At 55.3% G+C, this 27,103-nt stretch overlaps 2 protein-coding genes across 5 annotated transcripts in view; one reads left to right on the top strand and one right to left on the bottom strand.

Moving 5' to 3' along the window:
- The first annotated feature begins 178 nt into the window (after window positions 1-178).
- Window positions 179-16,498, top strand: UNC13D (unc-13 homolog D). 2 transcript variants are annotated; one of them, XM_053569539.1, is made up of 32 exons: window positions 179-810; window positions 1,458-1,493; window positions 1,692-1,799; window positions 1,921-1,980; window positions 2,056-2,122; window positions 2,309-2,489; window positions 2,904-2,948; window positions 3,082-3,150; window positions 3,287-3,356; window positions 3,485-3,589; window positions 3,705-3,797; window positions 3,873-3,976; window positions 5,017-5,134; window positions 5,226-5,350; window positions 5,499-5,589; window positions 5,669-5,725; window positions 5,811-5,905; window positions 6,014-6,065; window positions 6,142-6,272; window positions 6,395-6,515; window positions 6,909-7,052; window positions 7,245-7,343; window positions 7,438-7,644; window positions 7,826-7,894; window positions 8,958-9,037; window positions 12,456-12,561; window positions 12,637-12,708; window positions 13,339-13,422; window positions 13,507-13,627; window positions 13,961-14,084; window positions 14,491-14,687; window positions 15,269-16,497. In XM_053569539.1, exons 1-32 carry the CDS (start codon window positions 700-702, stop codon window positions 15,388-15,390), a joined length of 3,264 nt encoding a protein of 1,087 aa, XP_053425514.1. In that variant the 5' UTR covers window positions 179-699; the 3' UTR covers window positions 15,391-16,497. The 2 variants fall into 2 exon arrangements, with proteins under 2 accessions (XP_053425514.1, XP_053425515.1); XM_053569540.1 differs by lacking the exon at window positions 179-810 and adding an exon at window positions 1,208-1,361 and having other exon boundaries at window positions 15,269-16,498.
- Window positions 16,499-17,022: 524 nt separating this feature from the next.
- The window catches only part of UNK (unk zinc finger), a 55,523-nt gene continuing 45,442 nt past the window's right edge, over window positions 17,023-27,103 (bottom strand). For all 3 annotated transcript variants that reach the window (XM_053569547.1, XM_053569548.1, XM_053569546.1), the window contains exons 9-16: window positions 26,833-27,033; window positions 26,222-26,287; window positions 24,517-24,691; window positions 23,593-23,694; window positions 23,292-23,480; window positions 20,663-20,844; window positions 19,678-19,935; window positions 17,023-18,579 (exon numbers count right to left, since the gene is read on the bottom strand). In XM_053569547.1, the coding sequence (XP_053425522.1) occupies window positions 18,424-18,579; window positions 19,678-19,935; window positions 20,663-20,844; window positions 23,292-23,480; window positions 23,593-23,694; window positions 24,517-24,691; window positions 26,222-26,287; window positions 26,833-27,033 (1,329 nt within the window). In that variant the 3' untranslated portion in view covers window positions 17,023-18,423. The remainder of the gene's footprint in view (window positions 18,580-19,677; window positions 19,936-20,662; window positions 20,845-23,291; window positions 23,481-23,592; window positions 23,695-24,516; window positions 24,692-26,221; window positions 26,288-26,832; window positions 27,034-27,103) is intronic.

Genomic DNA, 27,103 nt, shown 5'->3' with positions numbered 1-27,103 from the left:
GGAGAGACTAGGCAGAAAGTCCTGTCTGTCCTCTGGCTCTGGCCAGTCCTACCCAGGAGCTTTGGGGTTTGGCTAAACCTACAAGGGCATTTGAAGGGAACACTCACCTGACGGTCACAGTGGAGGCAGGGGCTATACCTACCTGCCCAGCACAATTTGGCTCTGTCACCACCGCGGAATGTCACCTATGGGGTGAGGCAGACAGAGTTGGCAGCCAGCCTCTCAGGAGCCCCCACCTTGAGTCCTGCCCTACCCCCACCCCTGCCCCAAGTGGGGCCTACAGGGAAGTCTGGTGAGAATACCCCTGGGGCCCAGGTCAGCTTCCCTCCGAGCGGCCTGGACACAGCACACAGAGCAGGATTGCCCACCTGGCACTGCCACCCCTGCTGGGAGTGCTGGACCCCCCCAGGGCCCTTGCAGGAAGGTGGGGTTGGACAGGGCCCGCCCACTGAGTCCACCTTGTGCTCCAGCCTGGAACCGGTGCAGCTGGGATTCTGGGAGAAGGTTCAGAGGGCCTGGGAGACAATCCCCACATAGCAGTGAAACTCTAACCCCCTAACCCTCCCCACTGCCCTCCTTCTGCCCTCCCCTGGCAGAGGGTGGCAGCCCCATGCTCTTTGCATAATCCTGCGGCTTCGCTGTCTTCACTTACCACGCCACAGCAGCGGACAGCCGACGGGAAGGGCAGAGCAGGCCACCATGGCGACACTCCTCTCCAACCCCCAGAGACGCCCTCCCCTCTTACGCCAGGCCATCAAGATAAGGCGCCGCAGGGTCAGAGACCTGCAGGATCCTCTGCCCCAGAAGGAGGTAGGAGTGCCCTCAGTGGGGAGGAGAACAGCCTAGGGGGCTTGGTGGTGCCCTGCTGTCTGGTCCCACCTCTCGAAGGCTGGGACAGAGGACTGGGGACCTTCCCCTGCTCACCCCAGCACCTGGGCAGGACCTTGTAGGCCAACAGAGCCCACCTGCCAGGTGTCCCTGGGCCACTAAGGGCCTCAGGTCAGGGGGCTGTGCCTCCTCATGATGGGCCAACCTCATTCCCTGCTCCTCCTGTTATGGAGGTACCAGCTCCATTAGGCAGGCAGTGTCCCTGTAAGGCAGTGGGCTGCTTGGAGACCAGCTGAGCAGCCCCAGGCCTGCTCACATCCCCCTCACCTCCTCTGGGCCTCACTTCCGCCGGGTGGGGAGAGGAGCCGATAACCAGTGTTGCTTCCTCCGGGGCAGGAAGGGAGGTGGGGGCACGGGTGCAAAGAGCTGACTGCTGGGCCTGCTGGGCGCCCATGGACCTCCGCCATGGCAGGCCAGGGGACAAGGACAGCAACCCTGGGGCTGGGCCCCCAGGAGGCCTGCTGGGGGAACAGGTGGGGGGCTTTGTGGGGCTGGAGGCTGGGTGCTGGGCCCTGGGCCTGTGCCTGGCCTCCTGGTATACCGCCTTGTTTTTCCACCTTGCCATGCAGACCAAGCCTCCATCCCATCATCTGTCCCTGGAGGAGGTAAGCATCAGAGTATTGGGGTGCATCCTCCCAAACAGTCCCCTTAACTCCTGGCCAAAGCTGATGGCAGCAACCTGGGGTGGGGAGGGAGCTTCTGGGTCCCATCCCCTCTGCTGCAAACATGGCACCTGGCCCTGCTGTGGGTGTGAGGTGTGGGTGCCACGGATGGGGCTCCTGAGGTGGTCCCCTGTGTCCCAGCGGGCCCTGCTCTACGAGGAAGCTCTCTACACTGTCCTGCACCGCCTGGGTCAGCCGGAGCCCACCCACGTGACGGAGGCCTCCGAGCTGCTGCGATACCTGCAGGAGGTGAGCCCAGCCTCAGCCCACCCCTTCCTGCAGCTGGGGCTCAGCAGCCCCCTTCCAAGCCTGGCCCCTACCCTGTGCCCCCAGCCCCCACATACTCGCCCCTTGGGCCTTCTCCCCACAGGCCTTCCACATGGAGCCTGAGGAGCACCAGCGGACACTGCAGCGTGTCAGGGAGCTCCAGGTAACCCAGGGCCAGGAGGGGACCTGGGAGGCCCAGCCCCTTATGGGACTCAGCACGCCCCTTCTATCCCTCCAGAAGCCAATATTTTGTCTGAAGGCAACAGTGAAACAGGCCAAGGGCATTCTGGGCAAGGATGTCAGTGGTGAGTACGGGTGGGGCGCTCAAGGGGCTGCTTCCCGGTTTCTTCCTCTCTCAGCCAGGTCTGACTCCTGGCAGGAGTTCACCTCCCAGAAGTCCCCCAGCCTGCCTCTGCCCAGTGCCCCCTTTTGCTCAGCCCCTGGGATGGGACTGACTACCTGGCTGTATCATCCTCCCCACTCCTCCCCAGGGTTCAGTGACCCCTACTGCCTGCTGGGTATCGAGCAGGGAGTGGGCGTGCCAGGGGGAAGCCCGGGGGCTCGGCGTCGGCAGAAGGCTGTGGTGAGGCACACCATCCCAGAGGAGCAGACGCACCGCACCCAGGTCATCAGTCAGACACTCAACCCTGTCTGGGATGAGACCTTTATCCTGTACGTGGCCCTGCCCCAACCCCTACCTTGTCCAGGGCTCCTCTGGGTAGTAGGGTCTCCCCCGGTCAAACGATTAGTGGGTCTTCCTGGCTCAAAGTGGGGCTTGGCCCTGGGCGAGCTCTAGAGGAGGAGCCCATCCTCAAGACAGAGTAGGTCAAACCAGTGACATCAGTGCCATGTGAGCCGGAGAGCAGGAAGGCTCTGGCTGTATCTGGGGGTGTCTAAAGCCTTACCTTAAAGGAGGAAGGGTGTGTCTGGTAGGGAAAGAGGGATGTGGCAGGGACCAGCCACGAGTCCAAGCAGGTGATATTGGAGATGGCAGCTTTCAGGGAGAGGTTCTGGGCTGGGGCTGCTTGTGGCTCTGTCTGATCCTAACCCTCAAGACCTTCAACCATGCCCTTTTCTCCCTACAAGGGAGTTTGAGGACATCACTAATGCAAACTTTCATCTGGACATGTGGTAAGTGAGGTACATGCCCTGCCCCTAGGGATGGGGAAGAGAAAGGGTCAAGGGCTGAGGGTGACCGTGCTTCCTCCCAGAAGGGATCACAGAGACCATCTCTGCTTCTTGCTCAATCCTCTGCCCCTCCCAGGGACCTGGACACTGTGGAGTCTGTCCGACAGAAGCTAGGGGAGCTCACAGATTTACACGGGCTTCGCAGGTAGGTGCCTCAGGGCTCACAGGGAAGGAGTGGGGGCTCCCGCACTTCCCACACATGCACTGGACTGCAAGTGGCTGCAGGTGGGGCACATTCCAGCCTGGTTGGTCATCTTCCTCATGAACCCCGCTTCGAGTAGGATCTTTAAGGAGGCCCGTAAGGACAAAGGCCAGGACGACTTTCTAGGGAATGTGGTTCTGAGACTGCAGGTAAGGGAGGAAGGGGGCTAGGGATATGGAGAGGGGTTCCAGGTCTTCACCAAAGAGAACCTGGGGTCTGCCCCCTTGTCACCCCTCCCCCTGACTGCATGAGGTCCTGACAATCGTGGTTCTGCCAGGACATGCGCTGCCGGGAGGACCAGTGGTACCCCCTGGAGCCCTGCACTGAGACCTACCCAGACCGTGGCCAGTGTCACCTCCAGTTCCAGCTCATTCATAAGCGGGTAGGTGTAAGGCTGGGCCGGGGACTGTGGTAACCCTCTCAGTGGCCCAGCTTGGGTGGGGAGGACAGCTGCACCCCACGTGGGGTCCTGTCTGCTCACAGAGGCTGCATTGCAGAGAGCCACTACAGCCAGCCGCTCCCAGCCCAGCTACACCGTGCACCTCCATCTTCTGCAGCAGCTTGTGTCCCATGAGGTCATGCAGCACCAGGTACTGTCTTCCCAGGGCTGGGTGTAGCCAGGGCTGCCTATCAGGTCCTGACACTCCTCCACCTGTTCCTCTCAGACAGGCAGCACCTCCTGGGACGGGTTGCTGAGTCCCCAGGCGACCACCATTCTCTTTCTCCATGCCATGCAGAAGGACCTATCCGACTTCCATCAGTCCATGGCGTGAGTGCACAGCCCCTCCTGCCCCTCCTGCCCTCCTAGAAGCTAGCAGCCCAAGGTCTACTCCCTAGGAGACTTCTCTTCAGACCAAACTATGTCTTAAGTTTTGAATCAGTTATCAACTTTGAAAAATCTGAAGATTTCACATAGGGATCCAGATCTCCAGCTAAGGCCGTTGTTTTGCTGGGCTGTGGTTGGCCAGAGCAGAGCTATGTGTCTACCACTGTCATGGTTGCCATCAGGCCCACTTCAGTCTGTTAGGTCTCCTGAGTCCTCTCTGCATTTGAGTTTGCTGCCCCTCCCCCAGGCCCAGCCCCTTCTCCCAGTGAGCAAATGCATGTGCTGACATTAACAAATCCATGCCGAGGGCCTAGCATGCCCCAGTGCCTGGTCAGATTCCAGAAACAGCAGGAAGGACACACAGGAGTCACAGATGTCCCGGTGCATGTGAGAAGAGCAGAAGTAGGTCCAGGACTCTGTCCCCAGGGAGGGGACCAGGGCAGGATACTGGCTTGTTGGGAGTAGGAGGAGGCTGTGGAAGGCAATTCTGGGCCTGGGGCAGCGAGTAACCTAGGCCCCTGGGCAGTGAGTCTTCCTGGAGTCAGGGATGGATGGTGTAAGGCTGGAGACTGGAACAGGCACCAGATGATGAGGGGCCTGGCTTGCTCAGAGGGCCCAAGCAGGTGGCCACTGTGTCAAGCAGGGACCTGGGCCTGTCGCTGGGTTTCTTTTCTCTTGTATCCTCTGTCCTTCCACTGGGACCTCAGGTGTGAAGTCACCCCTTCACACGTAGGGAAATTCCAGCTGCTGTTTGCCATATGTGCACAAAGACTCAAGTCCCTTGATCTGATTTTTTGCAAGAAATCCTAACATTTTAAGATTATAAATGTCTCAATTTAAGAGATGGGCAATTGTAAAGGCATCTATGGAAACAAACTTCTGTGGCCAGTAGTTTCCAGCCTGTATTACTTGGTGGAGCTCCCCGAGAGGCTTTGGAACAGGGGTGCCATCCCCATGGCTGAGGGTGCCTGCCCTGTCCACAGGCAGTGGCTGGCCTACAGCTGCCTCTACCAGAGCCTGGAGTTCCCCAGTGGCTGCCTACTGCACCCCATCACCAGCATTGAGTACCAGTGGATCCAGGGCCGGCTCAAGGCAGAGCAGGTGGGCTTGGGATAGAGCAAGGGGTGCTAGGCAGGTAAGTCCTGGGCAGGGGAAGGGCTGTTGGCCCCTAATGCAGCTCCTGGCTCTGCAGCGGGAGGAGCTGGCCGCGTCTTTCCAGTCCCTGCTGGCCTACGGCCTCTCCCTCATCCGGAGATTCCGCTCTGTCTTCCCCCTCTCAGTCTCTGACTCCCCGGCCCGGCTGCAGTCTCTTCTCAGGTCAGTGGCTCCCCTCCTCTTCCTTAGTGGGGTTTAGGATGAAGGAGTAGGCAGAGGCACCTGCGGGGATGGGGGAAGCCGGCTGGAGGAGTGTGAATGGTGGGTGAGGGGTGGCAGGCCTTATGGGCACAGCCCTTCCACCTCACAGGGTCCTGGTACAGATGTGCAAGATGAAGGCCTTCGGAGAACTGTGTCCAGACAGCGACCCACTGTCCCAACTGGTGACCGAGGCCCTGCGGGTATGGTACCCATGCTGGGGAACGGAGGGGAGTGTACCTGAGCCTAGGGACCCTGTGCTCACTGCCTTCTTGCTGGCAGACTGGCACTGTTGAATGGTTCCACCTGAAGCAGCAGCACCATCAGCCCATGGTGCAGGTGAGGAGCTGGGCAGGGAGGAGGGTGGGGGTGCCTGCCCCTTAAAGCTTTGCTCAGTTGCTCAGTGCGCCTCTGTCCCTCCCAGGGCATGCTGGAGGCAGGCAAGGCCTTGCTGAGCCTAGTACAGGACATTGTTTGTGACCTGCACCAGTGCCGGCGCACATGGAACAAGATCTTCAAGTGAGCAGACAGCAGGGGCGGGAGGTGGAGGGTCAGCAGCTCAGCTCAGACCCAGGACTGAGGGACCCTGGGTGTGCCACTGGGTGATGCCCACTGTCTTTCCCCCAGTGCCCTGAAGATCGACCTCTTCTCTGTTGCTTTCCTAGAGCTGCAGTGGCTGGTGAGTCCCTCCGCTGTCCCTAGCCTGCGACATTCGCCAGGCTCTGTGCCCTGCCCAACATGCCTTTCCTTTGCAGGTGGCCAAGCGGGCCAAAGACCACACAGCAGCAGTCAGTAGCCCCGTGTCCCCAGAGATGGGCGAAAGTCTGTTCCAGCTCTACATCAGCCTCAAGGAGCTCTGTCAGCTGCACCCAGCACCCTTGGAGAGGTGGCTGGCAGGGTGGTTGTGGGCGGGCTGCTGGGGCATAGGAGAGAGGAGGGTCCACAAGGGCCCAGGGCCTGCAGCGGCTACGGCCTTTCCTAAGGATGAGCTGCTTTGGCTCTCCCCAGGGATGGAGTCCTGGCCCTGGACAGTTTCCACTGCTGGTTCCAGCCGGCCATCCCCTCCTGGCTGCAGAAGACATACAGTGTGGCCCTGGCACGGGTGCAGCGTGCAGTGCAGATGGACCAGGTAGGGGTGTGCCCGGACTTGGGGGTGGGGCTTGGAGTCACCCTTTCCTCTAGGGCAGCAGTTATCAATCTGTGGGTCGGGACCCACAGGAACTGTATTAAAGGGCCACGGCATTAGGAAGGTTGGGAACCACTGCTCTAGGGTGAGGTGAAAGCAGATAACTCGCTGTCAATGTCCTTCCTGGCACTCCTGAGGCCAGTTGTGCACAAAATGCTGCCTCCTGATACCCCTGTAGTTAACTGCGGCTTCACTTTGCAGATGGATCCTGTAGCCTAAAGGGTGTGGGCTGAGGCTTACTTGTCCCCTGCCCTCCTCTGTGGATGCTTCTGGAGAGGGAGTGGGACTTGGCAACGTCTGGAGCCCTCCTTTCTAAGCACTTCTCCCTTCCCCTAGCTGGTGCCCCTGGGTGAGCTGACCAAGCATAGCACATCAGCTGTGGATCTGTCCACCTGCTTTGCCCAGATCAGCCACACTGCCCGGCAGCTGGACTGGCCAGACCCAGAGGAGGCCTTCATGATCACTGTCAAATTTGTGGAGGTGCAGCATCTTCCATGTGTCCTTCCTCCCTTCTTAGGACAGCCTCACTACCACATAGTGTTTCTTCCACATTATCACACAAGCAGCCTCCCAAAGCCCGTTTCCTAAATCTCCGAAGTTGCTGAGATTCCCATGTTCCCATGGGAAACTGTCTTTCCCATGGCTCAATTCCCCCTGCCCATCCCTGCCCAGGACACCTGTCGGCTGGCCCTGGTGTACTGCAGCCTTATAAAGGCCCGGGCCCGTGAGCTCTCTGCAGGGCAGAAGGACCAGGCCCAGGCAGCCAACATGGTAAGGGCCAGCCAGAGCTGGGGCTGGGGGTCCTGCCAGGTGGGGGTGCCAGTCTTGATACAGTTTAGGAAGCTGTGTCCCTGCCTGCCCCCAGCTGTGCGTGGTGGTGAATGACATGGAGCAGCTGCGGCTAGTGATCGGCAAACTGCCCACACAGCTGTCCTGGGAGACCCTGGAGCAGCGGGTGGGGGCTGTGCTGGAGCAGGGGCAGCTACAGAACACACTGCATGCCCAGCTGCAGGGTGCACTGGCTGGGCTGGGCCACGAGATCCGCACTGGTGTCCGTACCCTGGCTGAGCAGGTACCTTGTCCGACCCCATAGCAACCCCACCCCACCCTGTCCTCAGCCTGAAGCCTGGCCCCAGCAGGACCTGATGTCCAGCCCCTGCCCCTTCCTGCACCTAAACTCAGGCCCCTGGTAAAATCTCCTGAGCCCCCACTCATGCCCTGGCCTCCCTTCTTCTATCATTTTGTGTCCCCAGCTGGAAGTGGGCATTGCCAAGCACATCCAGAAACTCGTGGGCGTCAGGGAGTCTGTCCCACCTGAGGATGTGAGTGATCTTCACTGCCCTGTTGGCTCAGTGGGTCTGGTGTTGTGAGATTGGGCAGAGCATTGAAGTCCCGGGAGTATTAGAGATAAGCTCTACCACTGGTTCTCAACTTTCCTAATGTTGCGGCCCATTAATACAGTTTGTTGAGAACCACTAAGCTCTCATTAGGCCTCGGTTTCTTCCTTGGATGCTTAAGGGTCCAGGTTGGGTTACTACATGGGCTCCCCCAGCACTGCCAGTCATTGGAAACTGCGGGGATGGGGACAGGCTTAGGCTTTGCAGCCAAACACACTTGAGTGTGCATCCTTCTAAGCTGCCTACTAGATTTGCCATCCCATGTTTGCAAGCCAGCTGACCTCAGTTCCTCATCTGTAAGGGATGATATATCGTGATGCACACCTTTGTTTGGGAGGTTATTTATTCATCAACTATTCATTAAGCACCCACATTGTCCCAGGCCTTGATTTATGAATGAGGACAGATCAGTGAACAACGTAACAAAAATTCCTGCTTTCCTGGAGCTTACATTCTAGTTATGGAGGCTAAGAAGAGCTAAATCAGTAAGCAATGGCCGTAGCTCTAACTATAAATACGCACTCAGATGTACGCACATGTGTGGAGGCACATGCATGTGTGCAGTGTGTGAGATATTAAGTCCTCCAGAGAATAATACGACAGAGAACAGGGTGGGAAACGTTAGAAGGTTGTATTTTTAGATAGTCTCCGGGGAAGGACTTTCCCAGAGAGGGACAGCTGAGTCAGTCCCATAGGAAGTGTGGGAAGGAGCCATAAGAATTTCTAGGGAAGAGCATTCCAGGCAAGAGGGAACAGCACAGGTGAGGATGCTGAGTGTAGACCAGGCCCGGCAGGGTCACGGGCCATGTGGCTGAAGCAGACTCAGCAGTGGGGAGAGGGAAGCAGAGGAGTGGGCGGGACTGGCTCCTGCAGTTGTTACAAATGAAGCACATGGAAGCTCCTGGCCCCTGGCTCCTAGGGGTCAGGGTGAGGAAATGGGGTGGGACAGAAATGGATCAGAGCCAGATGTGCCCACACCCTCTCCCAGGCCATTCTGCCACTGATGAAGTTCCTGGAGGTGGAGCTTTGCTACATGAATACCAACTTGGTGCAGGAGAACTTCAGCAGGTCTGCAGCAGCCCCTGCCCTGGGGCTCCGCCCCTCTCCCTCCCCTCCTAAGGACCCCTCCTTCTGCTTAGCATCCAGTCTGGAGGATGGAAGGCGAATCTCTTTGGTGACCTCCCTTAGGCGCTGTAAGCAACCTCTGCTCAAATGCTTGCTCCCAGGGACAGGGAGGTCATGACCTCTCAAGCCTGTGCTAAGTCAAAATCTGCCTACCCTCTCTACCCTAGTCCTGGCCATTTTCAGGGCTGTCCTAACTGCTTCTCTCCCTTCTGATGTTACAAGCAACTGGTGTTCCTTGCTGCAATGCCAGAGAACTTCTAGTTAGGGTGTCTTTTTTTTTTTTTTTAAGTTAAGATGTCTTAGGCCTGGTGCAGTGACTCATGCGTTATTATCCCAGCACTTGGGAGGCCGAGGCGGGTGGACTATCTGAGCTCACGAGTTTGAGACCAGCCTGAGCAAGAGAGAGACCCCATCTCTAAAAAACAGCCAGGTGTGGCAGATGCCTGTGAAAATCCCAGCTACTTGAGAAGCTGAGTCAAGAGGATTGCTTAAGCCCAAGAGTTTGAGGTTGCTGTGAGCTGTGATGCTATGGCACTCTACCGAGGGCAACAAAGTGAGACTCTGTCTCAAAAAAAAAAAAAAAAAAGATGTCTTAAAGCAGAGACCCAGAACACCTGGCAGCAGGGGTGGGGGTTGGGGGACGTCTGGCAGATGGGCTCTGGACACCTGAGTTCAGACTCCAAGTTCACCACTGCTCAGTGACCTTCAGCAGTAGCTACTCCAGTCCTCAGATGGTCCTGACCTCTACTGAGGATTGAATGGGTCATGTGAGGTGCTGAGAACAGTAACGGTACAAGGGAAGTGGTCAATGACTGCTGGCCATAGTGACAATAACAGTGACAACAATGCCCTCCACATGGATGGAGGCCCTGTCCTTCTGGAGTCCTGCCCTGTCCCATCAGTACAACCAGGGCCCATGAAGTCCAGCCATCTTTTTTTTTTTTAAATAGTCTCACTATATCACCTTTGGTAGAGTGTCATGGCCTCAAACTCTTGGGCTTAAGTGATTCTCTTGCCTCAGCTTCTCAAGTAGCTGGGACTACAGGTGACTGCCACAACCCCTGCTATTTTTGTTGTTGTTTAGCAGGCCCGGGCCAGGTTTGAACCTGCCAGCCTCAGTGTATGTGGCTGGCGCCCTACCCACTAAGCTACAGGCACTGCAATTAGTATCATAATTATTATTTATTTATTTATTTTTTTGCAGTTTTTGGCCGGGGCTGGGTTTGAACCCGCCACCTCTGGTATATGGGGCCAGTGCCCTACTCCTTTGAGCCACAGGTGCCGCCTATTATTATTATTATTATTTTTTGAGACAGAGTCTCATTTTGTCACCCTTGTTAGAGAGCTGTGACATCATAGCTCACAGCAACCTTAAAGTTGTGGGCTCAAGCGATTCTCTTGTCTTAGCCTCTTGAGTAGTGGGACTACAGGCACCCTCCACAATGCCTGGCTATTTTTTTTTTTTTTTGTAGAGACAGAGTTTCACTTTATTGCCCTCGGTAGAGTGCTGTCGTGTCTCAGCTCACAGCAACCTCCAACTCCAGGGCTTAGGCAATTCTCTTGCCTCAGTCTCCCGAGTAGCTGGGACTACAGGCACCTGCTATAATGCCCGGCTGTTTTTTTTTTTTTTTTTTGTAGAGACAGAGTGTCACTGTACTGCCCTCAGGTAGAGTGCTGTGGCGTCACACGGCTCACAGCAACCTCTAACTCTTGGGCTTACGCAATTCTCTTGCCTCAGCCTCCCGAGCAGCTGGGACTACAGGTGCCCGCCACAACGCCCGGCTATTTTTTTGTTGCAGTTTGGCCGGGGCTGGGTTTGAACCTGCCACCCTCGGCACATGGGGCTGGCACCCTACTCACTGAGCCACAGGCGTTGCCCATGCCCGGCTGTTTTTTTGTTGTGGTTTGGCCGGGCCGGGTTTGAACCTACCACCCTCGGTATATGGGGCCAGCGCCCTACCCACTGAGCCACAGGCACCACCCAATGCCTGGCTATTTTTAGAGACAGGGTCTTGCTCTTGCTCAGGCTGGTCTCGAACCCATGAGTTCAAGCAATCCACTGGCCCCGGCCTCCCAGAGTGCTAAGATTACAGGTGTGAGCCACCACACCCGGCTTCACCTTTGTTTCTTAGGCCATATTATGCTATTATGCCACTTGTTAGCTTTTTTTTTGAGATAAAGTTTCATCATAGCTCCCAGCAACCTCTAATTCTTGGGCTCAAGGGATCCTTTTGCCTCAGTATTTTTTTGTTTTTTTTTTGTACAGACAGAGTCTCACTTTACCGCCTTGGTAGAGTGCCATGATGTCACAGGACTCACAGCAACCTCCAGCTCTTGGGCTTCCGCAATTCTCCTGCCTCAGCCTCCAGAGCAGCTGGGACTACAGGCGCCTGCCACAACGCCCGGCTATTGCCTCAGTTTTTCTATTTTAGTAGAGACAGGGTCTTGCTCTTACTCAGGCTGGTCTCAAACTCGTGAGCCTCAAGCTATCTACAGGCCTCAGCCTCCCAGAGTGTTGAGATTACAGGCATGAGCCACTGCTATCGGGCCTGGCCCATTTGTTCAGCTTTTTCTTTTTTTCCTTTTTTGAGACAGTCTCTCTCTGTCACCCTGGGTAGAGTTCTGTGGTGTCACAGCTCATAGCAATTTCCAACTCTTGGGTTCAAGAGATCCCCTTGCTTCAGCCTCCAAAGTAGCTGGACTACTGGCACATGCCACAACACCTGGCTGATTTTTCTATTTTTGGTAGAGTCTGGGTCTTCCTTGTGCTCAAGCTGGTCTCAAACTCCTGAGCTCAATCTACCTGCCTTGGCCTCCCCTCCCAGAGTGCTGGGATTACAGGCATGAGCCAATGAGCTGGCCTTCCCCCCACCCCCCATAAACTAGCATTAAATTTCCACTGAGATGAGAGATTTGCTCACTGTATCCATTTCTGTTGCTGCAGATCCTTATCAGGACTGTGTTGGTCACTTCTGCTCTCCCTGCAGGGCAGCACAGGTGCTTACCCATGCTGGGGTGCTGAGATCTGTTTGCTGTGGCTGCTCTGGGCTTGAATCAGGGCTCCTCACTGGGCCCAGCCTCCTCCCCCAGCTACCCCTGCCCTGGCCTTGTTTGTTGGCTGGCTCCATAATTCTGCTAAGGAGGGTCTTCTCAAGAGACTGAGAGACACGTTGGCTGGGACTGACCCCACTGCTCCTGCTCCTTCCCTCAGGAGACCAGCTCTCCTCCCTAGCCTCACCTGGGAGACAGGAAGTAGAGGGTAGCATGGGCCTAGCTCCCAAAGGCCTCCCCTTTCTCAAGATCATGTTTGCTTCCTCTTCCTCCTGTCTGGTAACCGGCATCCCTCTGGCTCCCACTCCAGTCTTCTGACCCTGCTCTGGACCCACACGCTCATGGTGCTGGTGGAGGTGGCTGCCTCCCAACGCAGCTCATGTCTGGCTTCAAGCAGGCTGAAGATTGCCCTGCAGGTAATAATGCCAGCCACAGGGAAAATAACCCTGGTGGGAGAGAGAGCCTGGGATCACCTCTGATGTCTTCCATAGAACCTGGAGATTTGCTTCCATGCTGAAGGCTGTGGCCTGCCGCCCGAGGCCCTGTACACAGCCACTTTCCAGGTACCAGGGGGGTTTTGGGCGAGCTTCTGGGTAGGTTGGAGGAGCCAGTCTTTTTGTGCTCACCTGTGGCCAAGGCCAGCTACATAATTTACGGGGCCCACTGCAAAATGAAAAGGTGGGCGGGTCCCTTATTCAGAATTATTGGTTGAGCGCAGTGGCTCACACTTGTAATCCTAGCACTCTGGGAGGCTGAGGTGGGTGGATTGCTTGAGCTCACAAGTTCGAGACTAGCCTGAGCCAGAGCGAGACCCAGTCTCTACTAAAAATAGAAAAACTGAGGCAAGAGGATCGCTTGAGCCAAGAGCTGGAGATTGTTGTGAGCTATGACGCTACAGCACTCTACTGAGGGCGATAAGATAAAAAAAAATAAAATACAAATTTTAAGATGGTAAAGATAGCAGAACATTAAACCAAGAATTTCTTCTAAGCACAGGCACACACCTGTGAAGACAGCCCTGTCTATACCTCTTTAATGCTGTCTGCCTGGGCATGCCTGAGGGTGCACCCTTGTCTGTGGTCCCATCACCCCAGTGCTTTCCATTTCAAACTGATGTCTCACCCAAGAGGGCAGTACTGGGCTGTGGTTGGGTATAACAATTCAGGCAGATTCTTGGAGGTACTGGTCCTTAGGCTCTGCAGAGGGACCTGGAGCTGCAGGCAGCCTCCAGCCGGGAGCTCATCCAGAGGTATTTCTGCAGCCGCATTCAGCAGCAGGTGAGCTCCCTCTCCCTGGTGCTGCACCTACTGTGGGCCTTCCCACCACCCCCAGCTGACCCTGCCCATGCTCCTCTCCCCCAGGAAGAAACCACCTCTGAGGAGCTGGGGGCTGTCACAGTCAAGGCCTCTTACCGCGCCTCTGAGCAGAAGCTACGTGTGGAGCTGCTCAGCGCCTCCAGCCTCCTGCCCCTGGATTCCAATGGTGACTGGAGGCTCCCCATTGGCCACTCTCCATGTCCTGTGTCCCAGCATCCCTGGGGCCTCTTTTCACTTGGCAGAAGTTCTGGGTGCATTTCCCATGGTTATCAGGAGGGGTTGGTGATGGGACACAGCTGTGGGGCAGGGTGACTGGAGGCTCCCCATTGGCCACTCTCCATGTCCTGTGTCCCAGCATCCCTGGGGCCTCTTTTCACTTGGCAGAAGCTCTGGGTGCATTTCCCCTGGTTATCAGGAGGGGTTGGTGATAGCACACAGCTGGGGGCAGGGTGGCTGGGAGACCCTCAGCCATCATCCCCTTCTTTGGGATATTTGCCAGGCTCCAGTGACCCCTTTGTCCAGCTGACCTTGGAGCCCAGGCATGAGTTCCCTGAGTTGGCTGCCCGGGAGACCCAGAAACACAAAAAGGACCTTCACCCACTGTTTGATGAGACCTTTGAATTGTGAGTCCGTCCCCCTCTTCTCCCAGCCTGGACTCCTTGAGGTCTGCTCTTCCAGACTGGGGCTGTGAGATGACCACTTTTGGGCCCAATAGAGGGGACACCCAGAGTCCTAATGTTAAACTCAGAGGTTCCTAGGGAAAGGTCTTGTTCCTGAGGCTCTCAGGAGCCTGCTCTCTGTTCCTCAAAACAGGTAGGTCTGGGGACTCAGACCCTTGGTTTAAAGCATCAGCTCCAGGTCAGAGCAGACAATGTGTCACATGGCTGAGAACTGGCTTTGTAAAACAGCCCACAGGCTGGCATTTTTCTTCTGGCTTTGGCCTGTCCTTAACTAGGAAGCGAACTCATGTGTTGGGGTTGGGGATGGTGGTACTCAGGGCAGGCATCTGAGCTTGACTCTCTCTGCTAGCCTCGTGTCTGCTGAGCCGTGCCGGAAGGCTGGGGCATGCCTCTTGCTCACCGTGCTGGACCATGACACACTAGGGGCTGATGACTTGGAAGGGGAGGCCTTCTTGCCGTTATGTGAGCTGCCTGGGCTGATTGGCTCCGAGGAGCCTGGCGAGGTCCCTCAGACCCGCCTACCCCTCACATATCCCACACCCAACGGTAGGCTGGAGCGGGACCCCGGGGAGAGAGGGTCAGAGATATGCCTCCCTGGAGATGGAATCCAGTGGAATGAGCCTTGGGGTCTAATTAAGAGATCAGTGAAATTTAAGCTAGGCCAAGTGTAATGTGACTGTCTCTGGAGATGAAGGGTCAACAAAAGAGTTTACTTGGGGAGAGGGGCCTGGGTCCCTCTGACCAGAGGGGACCCCTGTACCTGTGTACTTATGAGAGCCAACTCTAAGCACTTCACACATGTTAATTCTATGAATTCTTACAACCTATGATAAGTCAGGTATTATTAGTGCTTTCACAGGTGAATAAACTGAGGCGCAAAGAGGTTAATGAACTAGCTTCATGCTCTCACATGAGAAGAGTCACCACCTCAGGCACATCAACCTCTAACACTACAATTGGGGCAGCACTCTGCCAGGCTTCTAGCCCTGCCTGTCAGGCTGCATCTTGTGTTGATCACTTGTTTTCCTTCCAGGTTGGTGGGTGTATAGGGCTATGCTATGTCCCCACACACACACACCAGGCACTGCCAGTCCCCAGATCTGACCAGCAAACTCCTCTCTCCACAGGGGATCCAATTTTGCAGCTGCTGGAGAGTCGGAAGGGCGACCGAGAGGCCCAGGCCTTTGTGAAGCTGAGGCGACAGAGAGCCAAGCAGGCCTCCCAGCATGCTCCTAGGGCAGGGCAGTAGCAGGGCAGGTTGGGGGTGGGGCTAGGTCCCCAGCAGGGATGCTGTGGGGGGGGAAGCCCTGACTGCTGTTAGTGTTAACACAGGCTCCCCTGGTCCCCCCACCAGAGCAGGGCCCATTTGCAGTGTCTCTACTCTTCACCATACCTATACAGGCCATAACATTTTCTGCCATATCCCAGCAGCAAAGGGAGCATCTCGGGACCCTGATCCCCTCTTAGAAAAACTGCTCTGATGGTCAGGGTCTTGGGCAATCTGTTTCCCAGCCTGCCTGTTCCAGCCACTGGCAGGAAGAGGAGGGGAGGCTCACTGGGTCCAGGGCTAGAGACATAGAACCTCCTGGGAAAGGGAGAGGAGACCCTGCCAAATATAAGGCTCCATCTGCCCTGTGGGAGGAGAAGGAATGGTGTCCATTACTAGAGGGAGCCTCAGTTCTTTCCCCAGGGGCTGCCAAGGAACTTGGAGCCAAGGACCTTCTGGCTCAGAGAGAGCAAGTGGCAGGCAGCAGGGCTGGCATGGAGGGATGGAAGCAGAAAGGCCAGTTTGGCTAGCTTTGTGTATGAGAATATCTCCTCCCTAGGAAAGCATCTGCCACCTAGAAACTTTCTTAGCAAAATAAACAAATAAAACCAATTCATTGCCCAAATTTTACTTTTGGCCCGCAGGGGGGCCCAGAAAGCTAGTCAGGCCGCATTTCCTTCCTTCCCTGGGGCCTGGCCTACTCTCACTCCCCCATGTTCCAAAGCAACAGACACAGAAGCAGGGGCTAGTGTGATGGTCACTATTGTTATTTTGGCCATGGGCTTTGAACAAGTCATTTTACCAGGCACATGAGTTTCTGTGGTTGCTGCCTAGAACAAGGGCCTCTTCCTCAGGGGGAAGTACTGTGAGCAGGGCCTCCCACGGGTGCACGTGAAGCCTGGAGGCCTACTATACACTAGGACCACAGGAGATGTATCCCTGTCCTGCTTTGGCAGAGGTGGCCCCTATGCACCGGGAGTTGGAGCCCGAGGCCTGCTCAGTTCTCTTAACATTGATAAGATGATTTCCATGGCCCCCGCAGCTCTGAACCTGAAGCCATACAAAGAGGACCCAGCTAGGATGAGAGCAGGGGGAGGAAGCATGTACCTCTTTTTTTTTTTGTGGTTTTTGGCCAGGGCTGGGTTTGAACCCGCCACCTCCGGCATATGGGACCGGCGCCCTACTCCTTGAGCCACAGGCGCCACCCATAGCATGTACCTCTTAAAGCCTGGGTGCCCCAGCTCACAGGGGCAGGTGAATTAAGTAGGGTAAGCACAACATACTTCCTCTATTGCCACTAAATCCTCCCCGGGAAAAGGCATTGTCTTCTCTGAGAAACACTTAGGGATCCTACTGCCTTTTGGAAAATACCAAGTAAAGAAGCAGTCACAGCTGACAGAGCCCTGCACAGAGAAGTCCTAGGGCCTGGGAGGTCTCTGTGTCCCTGTCTTGCCAACCCCACCAGGCCTGGGTCACACAGCTCTCCACTGTCTGGAGGTCTTCATGGCTCTTCGGCTGCCTTGCCTATTTCCATAGCTGGCTCCTGGCCCACGTCAAGAACCAAAGGCCTCCATGTGGGGCCCACTCCCCACCCACATGTAAATAAGCTGCCACTGCAAGTTCATATTTTATTTCCAATAGGTTTGGAGCTTTGTTGATTTTTGCATTTTTGTAAAAAAGGAAAAAGTTTTCACTTAATTCATTGTAAGCCCTTTCGTGCTGAGCCCAAGGAGGGGCCTTGGCTGGGGTCAGGGGCCAGACCCTCTGCAGCCCTCTTGCTCCTACCCCAGACACCCGGTGCTGGGAGTGGGGTCGCTGCTCGCTGCCCTCTGTCTGCTCTGCCCGCCCGCCCCTGCTGCATTTCTTTCTGTACAGAACAATTTTTAAAATGGAAGCTAAGACACAATATACATTGGACAGGCACGCACACACATGCACACAGGCATCTGCCCAGAATAGGGGCAGGACATCAGCTGCACTCAGAGAGCACCAAGGAATGCATACGGAGCCTGTCCTGGTAAGGAAGGCAGGGCCTGGGCCCCCCCTTGGTCCTCAGTCTGCACTCCTCCCCACCAAATGCCCTGCTAGCTGCCAGAGGGAGGGGGCGGACAGCACGGTAGGCCAAGCCGTGCCAGAGGGCAGGGGGCAGGAACAGCTGAGGACAGCTGGGAGGGGGGGGTCATAGAGAGGGAGTGCTGGCCTGGAAGGTGGCCTTGGGGCCAGGGAGGCTGTTCTAGGGAGTCCAGGGGTTAAGAGAACTGAGAGGGACCACAGGCCTCAGGAACCTGAGGGATGGAGCTCCTGGGCCTTGCCCCTCAAGGAGCTTCAAGGGCCCAGACGTCAGGAGTGGGGCTGGCCCTGCAGCGTTGGCCCACCAGCCCCTGCTGTTTCCCCTAGGACTACGCATTTGGTAAAACTAGGAGCTAGGCTGGCTCGGACCCCAGCATACCCCTCAGGGCCTCCCTGAGGCCATCATAGCTGCTGACTGGGTCTGTCCTGAGGGTCCTAAGCCCTTCATGCCCCATGCCCTGGGGAGAATGGGAGAGCAGGGCCTGTCATGAAGGCTTCTCTCCCGTCAGTCCCTTCCAGCTTCTCACCCTTCCCTGCTCAGGCCCCAGGAAGTTAAAAATAGTTAGTTCCTACATTAAAAAAGACAGAAACAGATTCTTTGCAAAAAGACCAGTGGGAGAAGAGGGGATTTTGTCTCTGCTGTGGGAAGGGTTGGGTGTGGGCAGGGGAGGACTGCAAAATAGTTTTTTCTTTTTAAAAAGTGCTTGGTAAGTCTTTTAAAGTGTGTGTCTATATCTATGTAGAGATATACACACAGACACTGTTCACACCACCCACACATACCTGCACACACACGGAAATGTATACATATACGTATACATGTACATAATCATATACATATACATACATACATACATACATACATACATACATATATATATATATATATACTTTAAAAAGTCCTAGGTGAGAAGATCTGGGCCAGGCTGGGCCAGGCTTGCAGGGTCACGACTGGAGTGGATGGGCCCGGCCGGGTTGGCAGACGGGGCACTCGCTGCCCTCGGCACAGAGCTCGCACAGCACGGCATGTTGGCATGGCAGCACTGCCCGGTTCTGCTCCTGACACTTAAGGCATTTCACCGACTGCATGTGGAACACAGCCTGTGGGAAAGTGGCATCATGGTCACTAGTGTGGTCTCTGCTATTGGCCTGGCCCTGAGTTAAGAAGGTATTTCCCTGGCGGTGCCTGTGGCTCAAAGGAGTAGGGCACCGACCCCATATGCCAGAGGTGGCGGGTTCAAACCCAGCTCCAGCCAAAAAAAAACTGCAAAAAAACAAAAAAAAAAGAAGGTATTTCCTTGACTCTTACTTCGTCCCCCTTGTCACGAAGAAACTGAAGCACTGAGCTCAACAGTGAGGCTCTAGGCTCGGCACCCGTAGCACAGTGGTTACAGCACTAGCCATATACACCAAAGGTGACAGGTTCAAACCCAGCCCAGGTCAGCTAAACAAACAGCTAAACAATTGCAACAAAAAATAGCCGGGCGTTGAGGCAGGCACCTGTAGTCCCAGCTACTTGGGAGGCTGAGGCCAAGAGAATCGCTTAAGCCCAAGAGTTTGAGGTTGCTGTGAGCTGTGATGTCACAGAACTCTACTGAGGGCAACAGTGTGAGACTCTCTCAAAACCCCCCCACAAAATACTGAGCCCTTAGGACCCCACTGGCAAGTGAGAGCAGGGCTGGTGCTGGGCTGTGCAGCTCCCCTCTGGGAGGGCCCTTCTGCTCATGGGGGCTTTTGCCTCTTGTCTCCTTCAATTTTATGGTGCCCCCAAGTCCTCCCAATGAGAAAAACGAGGCGTAAAGAGGACTGTGATGTGCCCATGGGTATAGGTCACATCTGAGGGTCTGGCTGCCAATGCTTTATGAAGGAGAATGGGCTCTTCCTGCTGTGCCATGCCACCCTGGGAAGGTCTGCTGGTAGGTGGGAGCTCACAGAAAGGTGCTGCTTAGGGCCAGGCATATTAATGTAACTCAGGTCAGCGCCACCCTCAGAAGACCTAGAAGTGAGCACTGACAGCCCTCAAACCCCAGCGCTCCCACTTCCTTGAGTGTATACTCTCCCTCCCTCTCCCAAGAGCCCTGCATCCAGAGTGTCAGGCCAGTGCTGGGCAGAGGGGAGGACGGCCATCCCCAAAGCAGCCTGGACTGGGTCAGAGTCTAGATTACCCCCACCTGGTGCACCCTGACCTCCTGGGCTGACCTTGTCCACTTGCTCCAGGTGGGCCCGCAGCTGCTTCTGGAGGGAGTAGAGGGTGGAGAGTGAGAGTGCCTCCAGATTGGGGAACGTGGACAGGGCCTGGGGGTCCGGTCCTGAGTGCAGCCTCTCCAGCTCCTCTTGGAGCTTCTTCACTTGCACCTCCAGTGCATCCCGCTGCTCCCGGGCCAGCTCACACTCGGCGCCAGCTGCACTGGCCCGCTCACCAGCCTCTTCTGCCTCTTTCTTCCAGGCATCACAAGCCTGTGGGCCCAACACACAGCACCTTATCATGATGGTCCCTCACCCCTGCTCCCTTTGCCCCCCAGAGAGCATCTCTGGGGTCTCTGGGTGGAACACTTTGGCAGTGGGGTCTGCTGTCTGGGCAGGGGGCAGGGAGAAAGCTGAGGCTGCCTGCAGAGAAGAGAGGTTTCAACACCTGCACAAAATCTTCCCTGTGAGGGTAGGGAAGGGGGCTGGGCCTAGCAGGGAAGGGGACACAGGTGGAGCTTGTGTTCTGGCCAGCCTTTCCAGGAGCAGCCAGGCTGCAACTAGACAAGAAGGCTCACCTCAGAACCTAGAACCCTAAATCTAGAACCCTGGAGAATTGGGACTTCTGGGGAGAGGGAGCACCTGGTCCTGGGACTAGAATACACAAGTAGATCACAGAGAGAGTTCTGGGACTATGACACTAGCCACCCCAGGGCCTTGACTGGCAAGGCAAGTCCTCCCATGGGGTGGGGGCAGTGAACAAAACTGAGTTTCTGGGGTGGCACCTGTGGCTCAAAGGAGTAGGGTGCCGACCCCAAATGCCGGAGGTGGTGGGTTCAAACCCAGCCCCAGACAAAAACTGCAAAACAAAAAACCTCCCAAATTTCTGCCCTGTTTTTGGGCCCCTGCTCCCCTCCACCCCATGCCCACTCTACATGGATGCTCTTGGGCCGGATGCCACTAGGCACTGAGGAGGGCAGGTTGGTGTGGGGCCCAGTACCTGCTTGGCCTGCTTCCAGGACTCCTCCCACTGCTTGATGGTGCCATTGGCTTCATCTAACTCTTGCCGAAGCCGGGCCAGCTCAGTAGCCCCTGGCCCTGACAGGAAAGCAGGGGAAGTACCCGGGGAGAAGCTTCCAGAGGCAAAATGCTCCCAGATGCTGCTGTTCATCCCGTTTAGACCTGTCCCAGGGAGGGGAGGAACATCAGCTCTGGAGGGCTTTGGGCCTAGGCCAAAGCCCCACCTTTGTAATTCTGGGGCTTTTGCAGGGACTAGAATAAAGACTGTGAAGGTGCCGGGGATTAAGTCAGACTGAACTTTAGTGCCACTTCTGAGTCTCAGCATCCTCATCTATAAAATGAGGCTCCCTCAGCATCCTCACAGGGTGGTTCAGGGACTCAGGAAGTACCAAGTGGGAGGGAGTCAGAAGGTGCCCCACGGCCTTCTCACAGCCTGATGTGATGTCCAGAAGATGAAGGAGAAAGGACACAAGCTAGAGCCTCATACGGTGGCAGAGCTGGAACCAGAAGAGCTTGGGAAGCCTTGGGTCTGTCCCCTTGTTTTATAGACAAGGACACTAGGCTAAAATATGTGACCAAGAATGCACAGAGAGTAAGTGGTAGAGCCAGAACATAGGCGGAGTGTCTGACTCCAGGGCTGCCCTCCCAGTGAACCACCCCTCACCCCTGCCCCCATCCAGGTGTTCACTAATACCACATGCCGCTGCTCCTTGGCCCCTGCTCCTTGGCCCTCATTTCCCTAAGGGGGACCATGTCCATATCTGGTCTCATTCTGCCCATGTATTCTTCTGGTGACTACTTGCTCTTTCCTATTAATCCAGCTAGAATGTTCCAGAACTAGATTTAAAACATTCTGTCCTCTGAGCAATTCAAGTACACCAACAGATGTAGGGTGTGGTCCTTTGAGGAGGCACTGCACTGTGCACTGTAGCTCACTGCCCTGTCCCAGAGGAGGGACATCACCACACACGAGGCTGGCCCATCAGCAGGCTCTCCTGTCCTCTCAGGTGACAATTATTCTCTAGGAGAGGAGCCACCTCCTCAGAGGAGGCCCTCTTGACTGCCTTGCACAGGTTAGGTCCCCTCTGTTACTCTAGGTAGGACTCTTGTGGCTGTGGACTCTGCTTTCCACATCAGCCCTGGCACCATGACAGCAGGGACTGTTGGGCTCACACCCATATCTATTCAGCTGTGCTTAATAATCACATGGTAGGGCTGGGCGTGTGGCTCATGCCTGTAATCCCAGCACCTGGGGAGGCTGAGGCAGGTGGATCAATTGAGTTCAGGAGTTCAAGACCAGCCTGAGCAGGAGTGAGACCCCGCCCCCCCCTTCTCTACTAAAAATAGAAAAATCAGCCAGGCGTCATGGTGGTCACTGGTAGTCCCAGCTACTGGGGAGGTTGAGGCAGGAGGATCACTAGAGCCCAGGAGTTGGAGGCTGTAGTTAGCTATGGAGATACCACTGCACTCTAGTCTGGGTGAGAGAGCACCACTGTATCACAACTAAACTAAAATAAAATAAAAGCAATCATATAGTGGAAGAATGAACATGTAGCCAGTAAACAGAGCTCAATCAAGATGCCTCCAGAATATGCGGCAAGTCAGAAAACTGCGACATTAAACATTTACAGCTAACAGAATCAACATTAAATGGACAACAACCTCCTCCAAACTGAAAAGGTGCCAAGAAATCAATGTTCTGCTCACGCCTGCAATCCTAGCACTCAGGGAGGCTGAGGCGGTTTCAACCAGGCCTGGGGCCTGCCAAACAACAATGACAACTACAACAAAAAGAAATAGCCAGGTGTTGTGGAGGGCGCCTATAGGCCCAGGTACTTTGGGAGGCTGAGGCAAGAGAATCGCTTAAGCCCAAGAGTTTGAGGTTGCTGAGAGCTGTGACACCATAGCACTCTACCAAGGGTAACGTAGTGAGACTGTCTAAAAAAAAAGAAAAGGAAAGAAAAAAGAATGCCCAGCACCCAGCACCCTCAGGGAGAAATTCCTGGTCTTCGAACAGCTGTGGGATAGTGCCCCCTCAGGGGACATCCTCACCAGTCTCTGTGTCATGTCATGCCTCTGGAGCCCCAGTCCACACCATTGTAATTCTGTGCTGGAGAAACAGCCTTCCAGGCTAGCTCTGGGTTTTCCCAGAGCCTCTGCTTGTTGGAACAGGCCCCCTGAGCTAGGGGTGACTTATTTCAACTTCTTGGTCTCTCAGGAGCCTGGTTGGTATAGGCCAGCCTCTTAGAGATCTAGGGGATTGGGCAAAACTGAACCAAATGGTGACAAAGACCAGGCCTCAGCACTGACAGCTGAGACTCTTGCATCTCCTGCACTGGCCTTGCTTCAATCCCATTATTTCATTTAATCCTCACAACAACCTTATGATGGGTGCTACCCCTACAACCATTTCACAGCAGAGGAAACAAAGGCAGAGAAGCTAAATCATTGCCCAGGGTCAGAAGGGCAGAGACCTGACTGCCTCCTTGCCCAAACTTTTGCTCTAACCTCTAGTCTGGCTGATGTGCAGTGGACAGACTGGCCCAAGGCACTTTCTAAAAGGCAAATTTCCTGCCCAGGTTCCCTTAGTGAGCCATGTCTCTGCTTACCTAAAGATCCATGTGAGGCAGAAGTCCCCAAAAATGTGTTTTCTGACTGGCTCGGGTGGCCCTGCGGCTGCTGCAGGAAATGTGAGGAGAGGCTGACAGGAGGGGACGGGGATGCTGAATGGAAGGAGGCAGAGCTGCCCAGGGAGCCAGGGATATTCACGGGTGCAGAGCTCTGCAGCAAGCTGCCGCCTGCAAGAGAGGCCCAGGCTGGGTGAGGGCAGGGCAACCTAGTGGACCACATGGGCAAGGTGGGACCCCAAGGAGCCCTCCCAGGCTACCCTGCCCATCTACTGCCTTGTACCAATTGTGATGCTGCCTGGGTGGGGCACAGTGCTGTTATCAAAAGTCTTCTCCAGGGCGGCCACCCCAAACTCATTCAGGTCCAGATCATCCAAAGCGGATTCTAGGGACAGAGAGATTAGGATGTTGGGCCTCCTGGCCTCCCGAGGGCCCACACCCCTGAGGCTCTGAGACCCACCTAAAACCTCTCCTTCATCTCCTGCCCCCTTGCATCATTAATCTCAGGCCACACTGGCCTCATGCTGTCTTGAGCCTCTCCATCTTTGCCTGAACTACTCCTGCTACAACAATGACCCCCCAGGGCTGTCAGCCAATGAAATCCAAAATGTCTCTCTTTTCTGAAGCCTCCTTTGATACCTGCAGGGGAATCAAGTCCCAACCCTGGGTCCCTGCCCCTGACAGAGGTCCTATATCACCTGATGTTATAGCTCCTGTGTCTTGGCCCTGTGATCACAGAGGGTGGGCAGGTCTCTGGGCCCTCGGTGATTAGTGCATAGTAAGTGGACTAATGTCCACTGCCCCCTAATGAACTGGACTGGGAGAGTGGAAACAGTTTTCCTCCTAGAGGGTAAGAACAGTGTGTTGTCATCAATCTCCCCAGTGGCCTGCCACAGAACCTGGCACAAAGCAGGTACCTCTAAATGAGCACTGAGAGAAACAGGCAATGAATTCTAATAGCTGGTAAGATATTTAGTGAGAGAATGAACAGGGACCAAATGATATGTCTTGGGATAAGATGCTAATTTGCACAAAAAAACTACAAGGGCCAGTCTTGGTCCTATACTTTGGGCTCATTTTCTGTTTACCTTAAAGGGCCCAGAGTGCCTACCCTCTGTTTCCTCCAAGACTATGCTGATTTGAGTTTCACTTCAGAAACTGAGGTTTCTCTGAATCCTGAGCTTGCAAACAGCAATGGCCTAATTACCTATGACCGACTCTACCGTGTCGCTGGTGGGGTAGAAGGGCAGAGCATTTGCGTTCATGCCAGGGATGCTGCTGGTGCCCACAGGGCTAGGGGGAGTAGCTGCCAGGCTGGAGGTGATACTAGAAGAGATGCTTGAGGTCAGGGGGCTGCCCGTGGGGAGGATGCCCAGCACGTCCTGCAAAGAGAGGGAAAGGAGAGGCAATGGGATGCCCATGTAATAGAGGCCACAGCCAGAGGCTGGAGATGGGGCTGGGGGCAGGGGGTAGGAGGGTGAGGGAGGAGGCACATCTCAGCTCCTGTCTAGCTGCCCCCACACCCCACTGAGGCTATTGTTGGAGAGATGTGTCTTGGAGGTTGCCTGGCTCACTTACCTCTCAAGGCTTAAAGCAGGGAAGGCAGAAGGAAGTACCTGACCTGGCACAGCACAGATGCTCCAGAGGTTTTTTTTTTTTGAGACAGAGTCTCACTTTGTTGCCCACGGTAGAGTGCCATGGCGTCACCGCTCACAGCAACCTCAAACTCTTGGGCTCAAGCAATTTTTTTTTTTTTTGTAGAGAAAGAGTCTCACTGTACCGCCCTCGGGTAGAGTGCCATGGCATCACACGGCTCACAGCAACCTCTAACTCTTGGGCTTACGCGATTCTCTTGCCTCAGCCTCCCGAGCAGCTGGGACTACAGGCGCCCGCCACAACGCCCGGCTATTTTTTTGTTGCAGTTTGGCCGGGGCTGGGTTTGAACCCGCCACCCTTGGCATATGGGGCCGGCGCCCTACTCACTGAGCCACAGGCGCCTCCCTCAAGCAATTTTCTTAACTCAGCCTCCTAAGTAGCAGGGACTACAGGTGCCTGCCACAACCCCTGGCTATTTTTTTTTTTTTTAGAGATTGAGTCTCATTTTGTCGCCCTCAGTAGAGTGCTGTGGCAACCTCCAGCTCTTGGGCTTAGGCGATTCTCTTGCCTCAGCCTCCCGAGTAGCTGGGACTACAGGCGCCCACCACAACACCTGGCTATTTTTTTTGTTGTTGCAATTTGGCTGGGGCTGGGTTCAAACCCGCCACCTTCAGTATATGGGGCTGGCGCCCTACTCACTGAGCCACAGGCGCTGCCCACGCCCGGCCATTTTTAAAGACAAGGTCTTGCTCTGGCTCAGGCTGGTCTCAAATCTGTGAACTCAGGTAATCCACCTGCCTCAGCCGCCCAGAATGCTAGGATTACAGGTGTGAGCCACCTTACCTGACCAGAGATGTTTTTTTATTTTTATTTTTTTTGTAGAGACAGAGTCTCATTGTACCGCCCTCGGTAGAGTGCCGTGGCATTACACGGCTCACAGCAACCTCTAACTCTTGGGCTTACGCGATTCTCTTGCCTCAGCCTCCCGAGTAGCTGGGACTATAGGCGCCCGCCACAACGCCCGGCTATTTTTTTGTTGCAGTTTGGCCAGGGCTGGGTTTGAACCCGCCACCCTCGGCATATGGGGCTGGCGCCCTACTCACTGAGCCACAGGTGCCGCCCCACCAGAGATGTTTTTTAATTGACTGCTGAGGCTAGGAGATCAGGGTCCCAAACCTGACACCCCACACCATCAGTCCTGTTCTCGGTTTATGGGAAAGTGGTGCCTCCTACTTCCTAATGCCTCCTGGGGATCAGAGCCAGTCCTGCCCACAATAGATACCAGAAGGTGAAGAATGGAGCTGAGTGCTCTGTACCTGTTTGGGCTGAAGCAGCGGCTGCTCTTGACTTCTTGGCTCTAGTGAGTGGGGCTTTAATTTAGCCTGAAAGAGAAAAGTCAGGGAGCTGAGGATGAACGGGACACCTTGGGGAGCACCTGAGTAAGGAGTCCACCTGACTGTGCCATGGCTCGCTGAGGATACGGTACCAGGCACAGGTGGTGGTGGCAGACACCTGTTGCTTACCACACAACCTCCTTTAACACACACACATTCATCTCCCTCCCACCCTAAGCTCCTAAGCCTCAGACAGGGCCAAGAGGTTTCTCCCCAAGTCCAGTTAGGGGATCATTTTGTCCCGCTTCCCTAGGCCCCACCATTTATCAAGGTGGGAATCCCTGCTCCTCTAGTAACTAGCTCTCCCAGCCACACAGGAAGCTGCTTGGTTTCTCTAGTTTTCTAGCCTCTGGATGTAAAACAGAGTGACTATTATTCATTCTGCTGTGTCCTTAAGAGACTGAAGACAGGGGAACCCTAGCTCCCAGGTATCCTCCCCAGGACACTCCTCCAAGCTTCTCTAGCCCCATACGTGAGAAAACCAATCTCACTGGGTTTAAAGTGTCTTCTGTTGCACCCCCCCCACCCCTTACCTGGCATTTGAAGTTTTTCAGGTACTCCGCTCCTACTTGGTCTTCCCTCTCAAAACCAGGAGCCTTCTTATAGCTTCCAGGGGCCAGACCAGACTCTCCAGGGAAGACAATGCCCTCCAGGTTGAGGGGCTTCCTAACGGAGCCCGGTGGGGAGCCACAGAGGTTAGATGGGCTGCCCAGACTGGTATTTCTACAGAGGAGCTGCAGAGGAGGGAAGGGCCAGTGGGCACAATGCAGGCAGTCCATGTGGCCCATCCACTTTTCTGTCCTA

Source organism: Nycticebus coucang, chromosome 18 (assembly GCF_027406575.1).
Source record: "Nycticebus coucang isolate mNycCou1 chromosome 18, mNycCou1.pri, whole genome shotgun sequence".
In the NCBI taxonomy this organism is placed as follows: Eukaryota; Metazoa; Chordata; class Mammalia; order Primates; family Lorisidae; genus Nycticebus; species Nycticebus coucang.
This window is presented reverse-complemented; position numbering and strand designations above follow the sequence as displayed.

Coding starts and splice junctions, on each gene's coding strand:
- UNC13D (XM_053569539.1), top strand. CDS start 700: ATGGCGACACTCCTCTCCAACCCCCAGAGACGCCCTCCCCTCTTACGC. Junction 3,977..5,016: donor GACTTCCATCAGTCCATGGC/GTGAGTGCACAG, acceptor CCCTGTCCACAG/GCAGTGGCTGGCCTACAGCT. Junction 13,423..13,506: donor GCAGCCGCATTCAGCAGCAG/GTGAGCTCCCTC, acceptor CCTCTCCCCCAG/GAAGAAACCACCTCTGAGGA.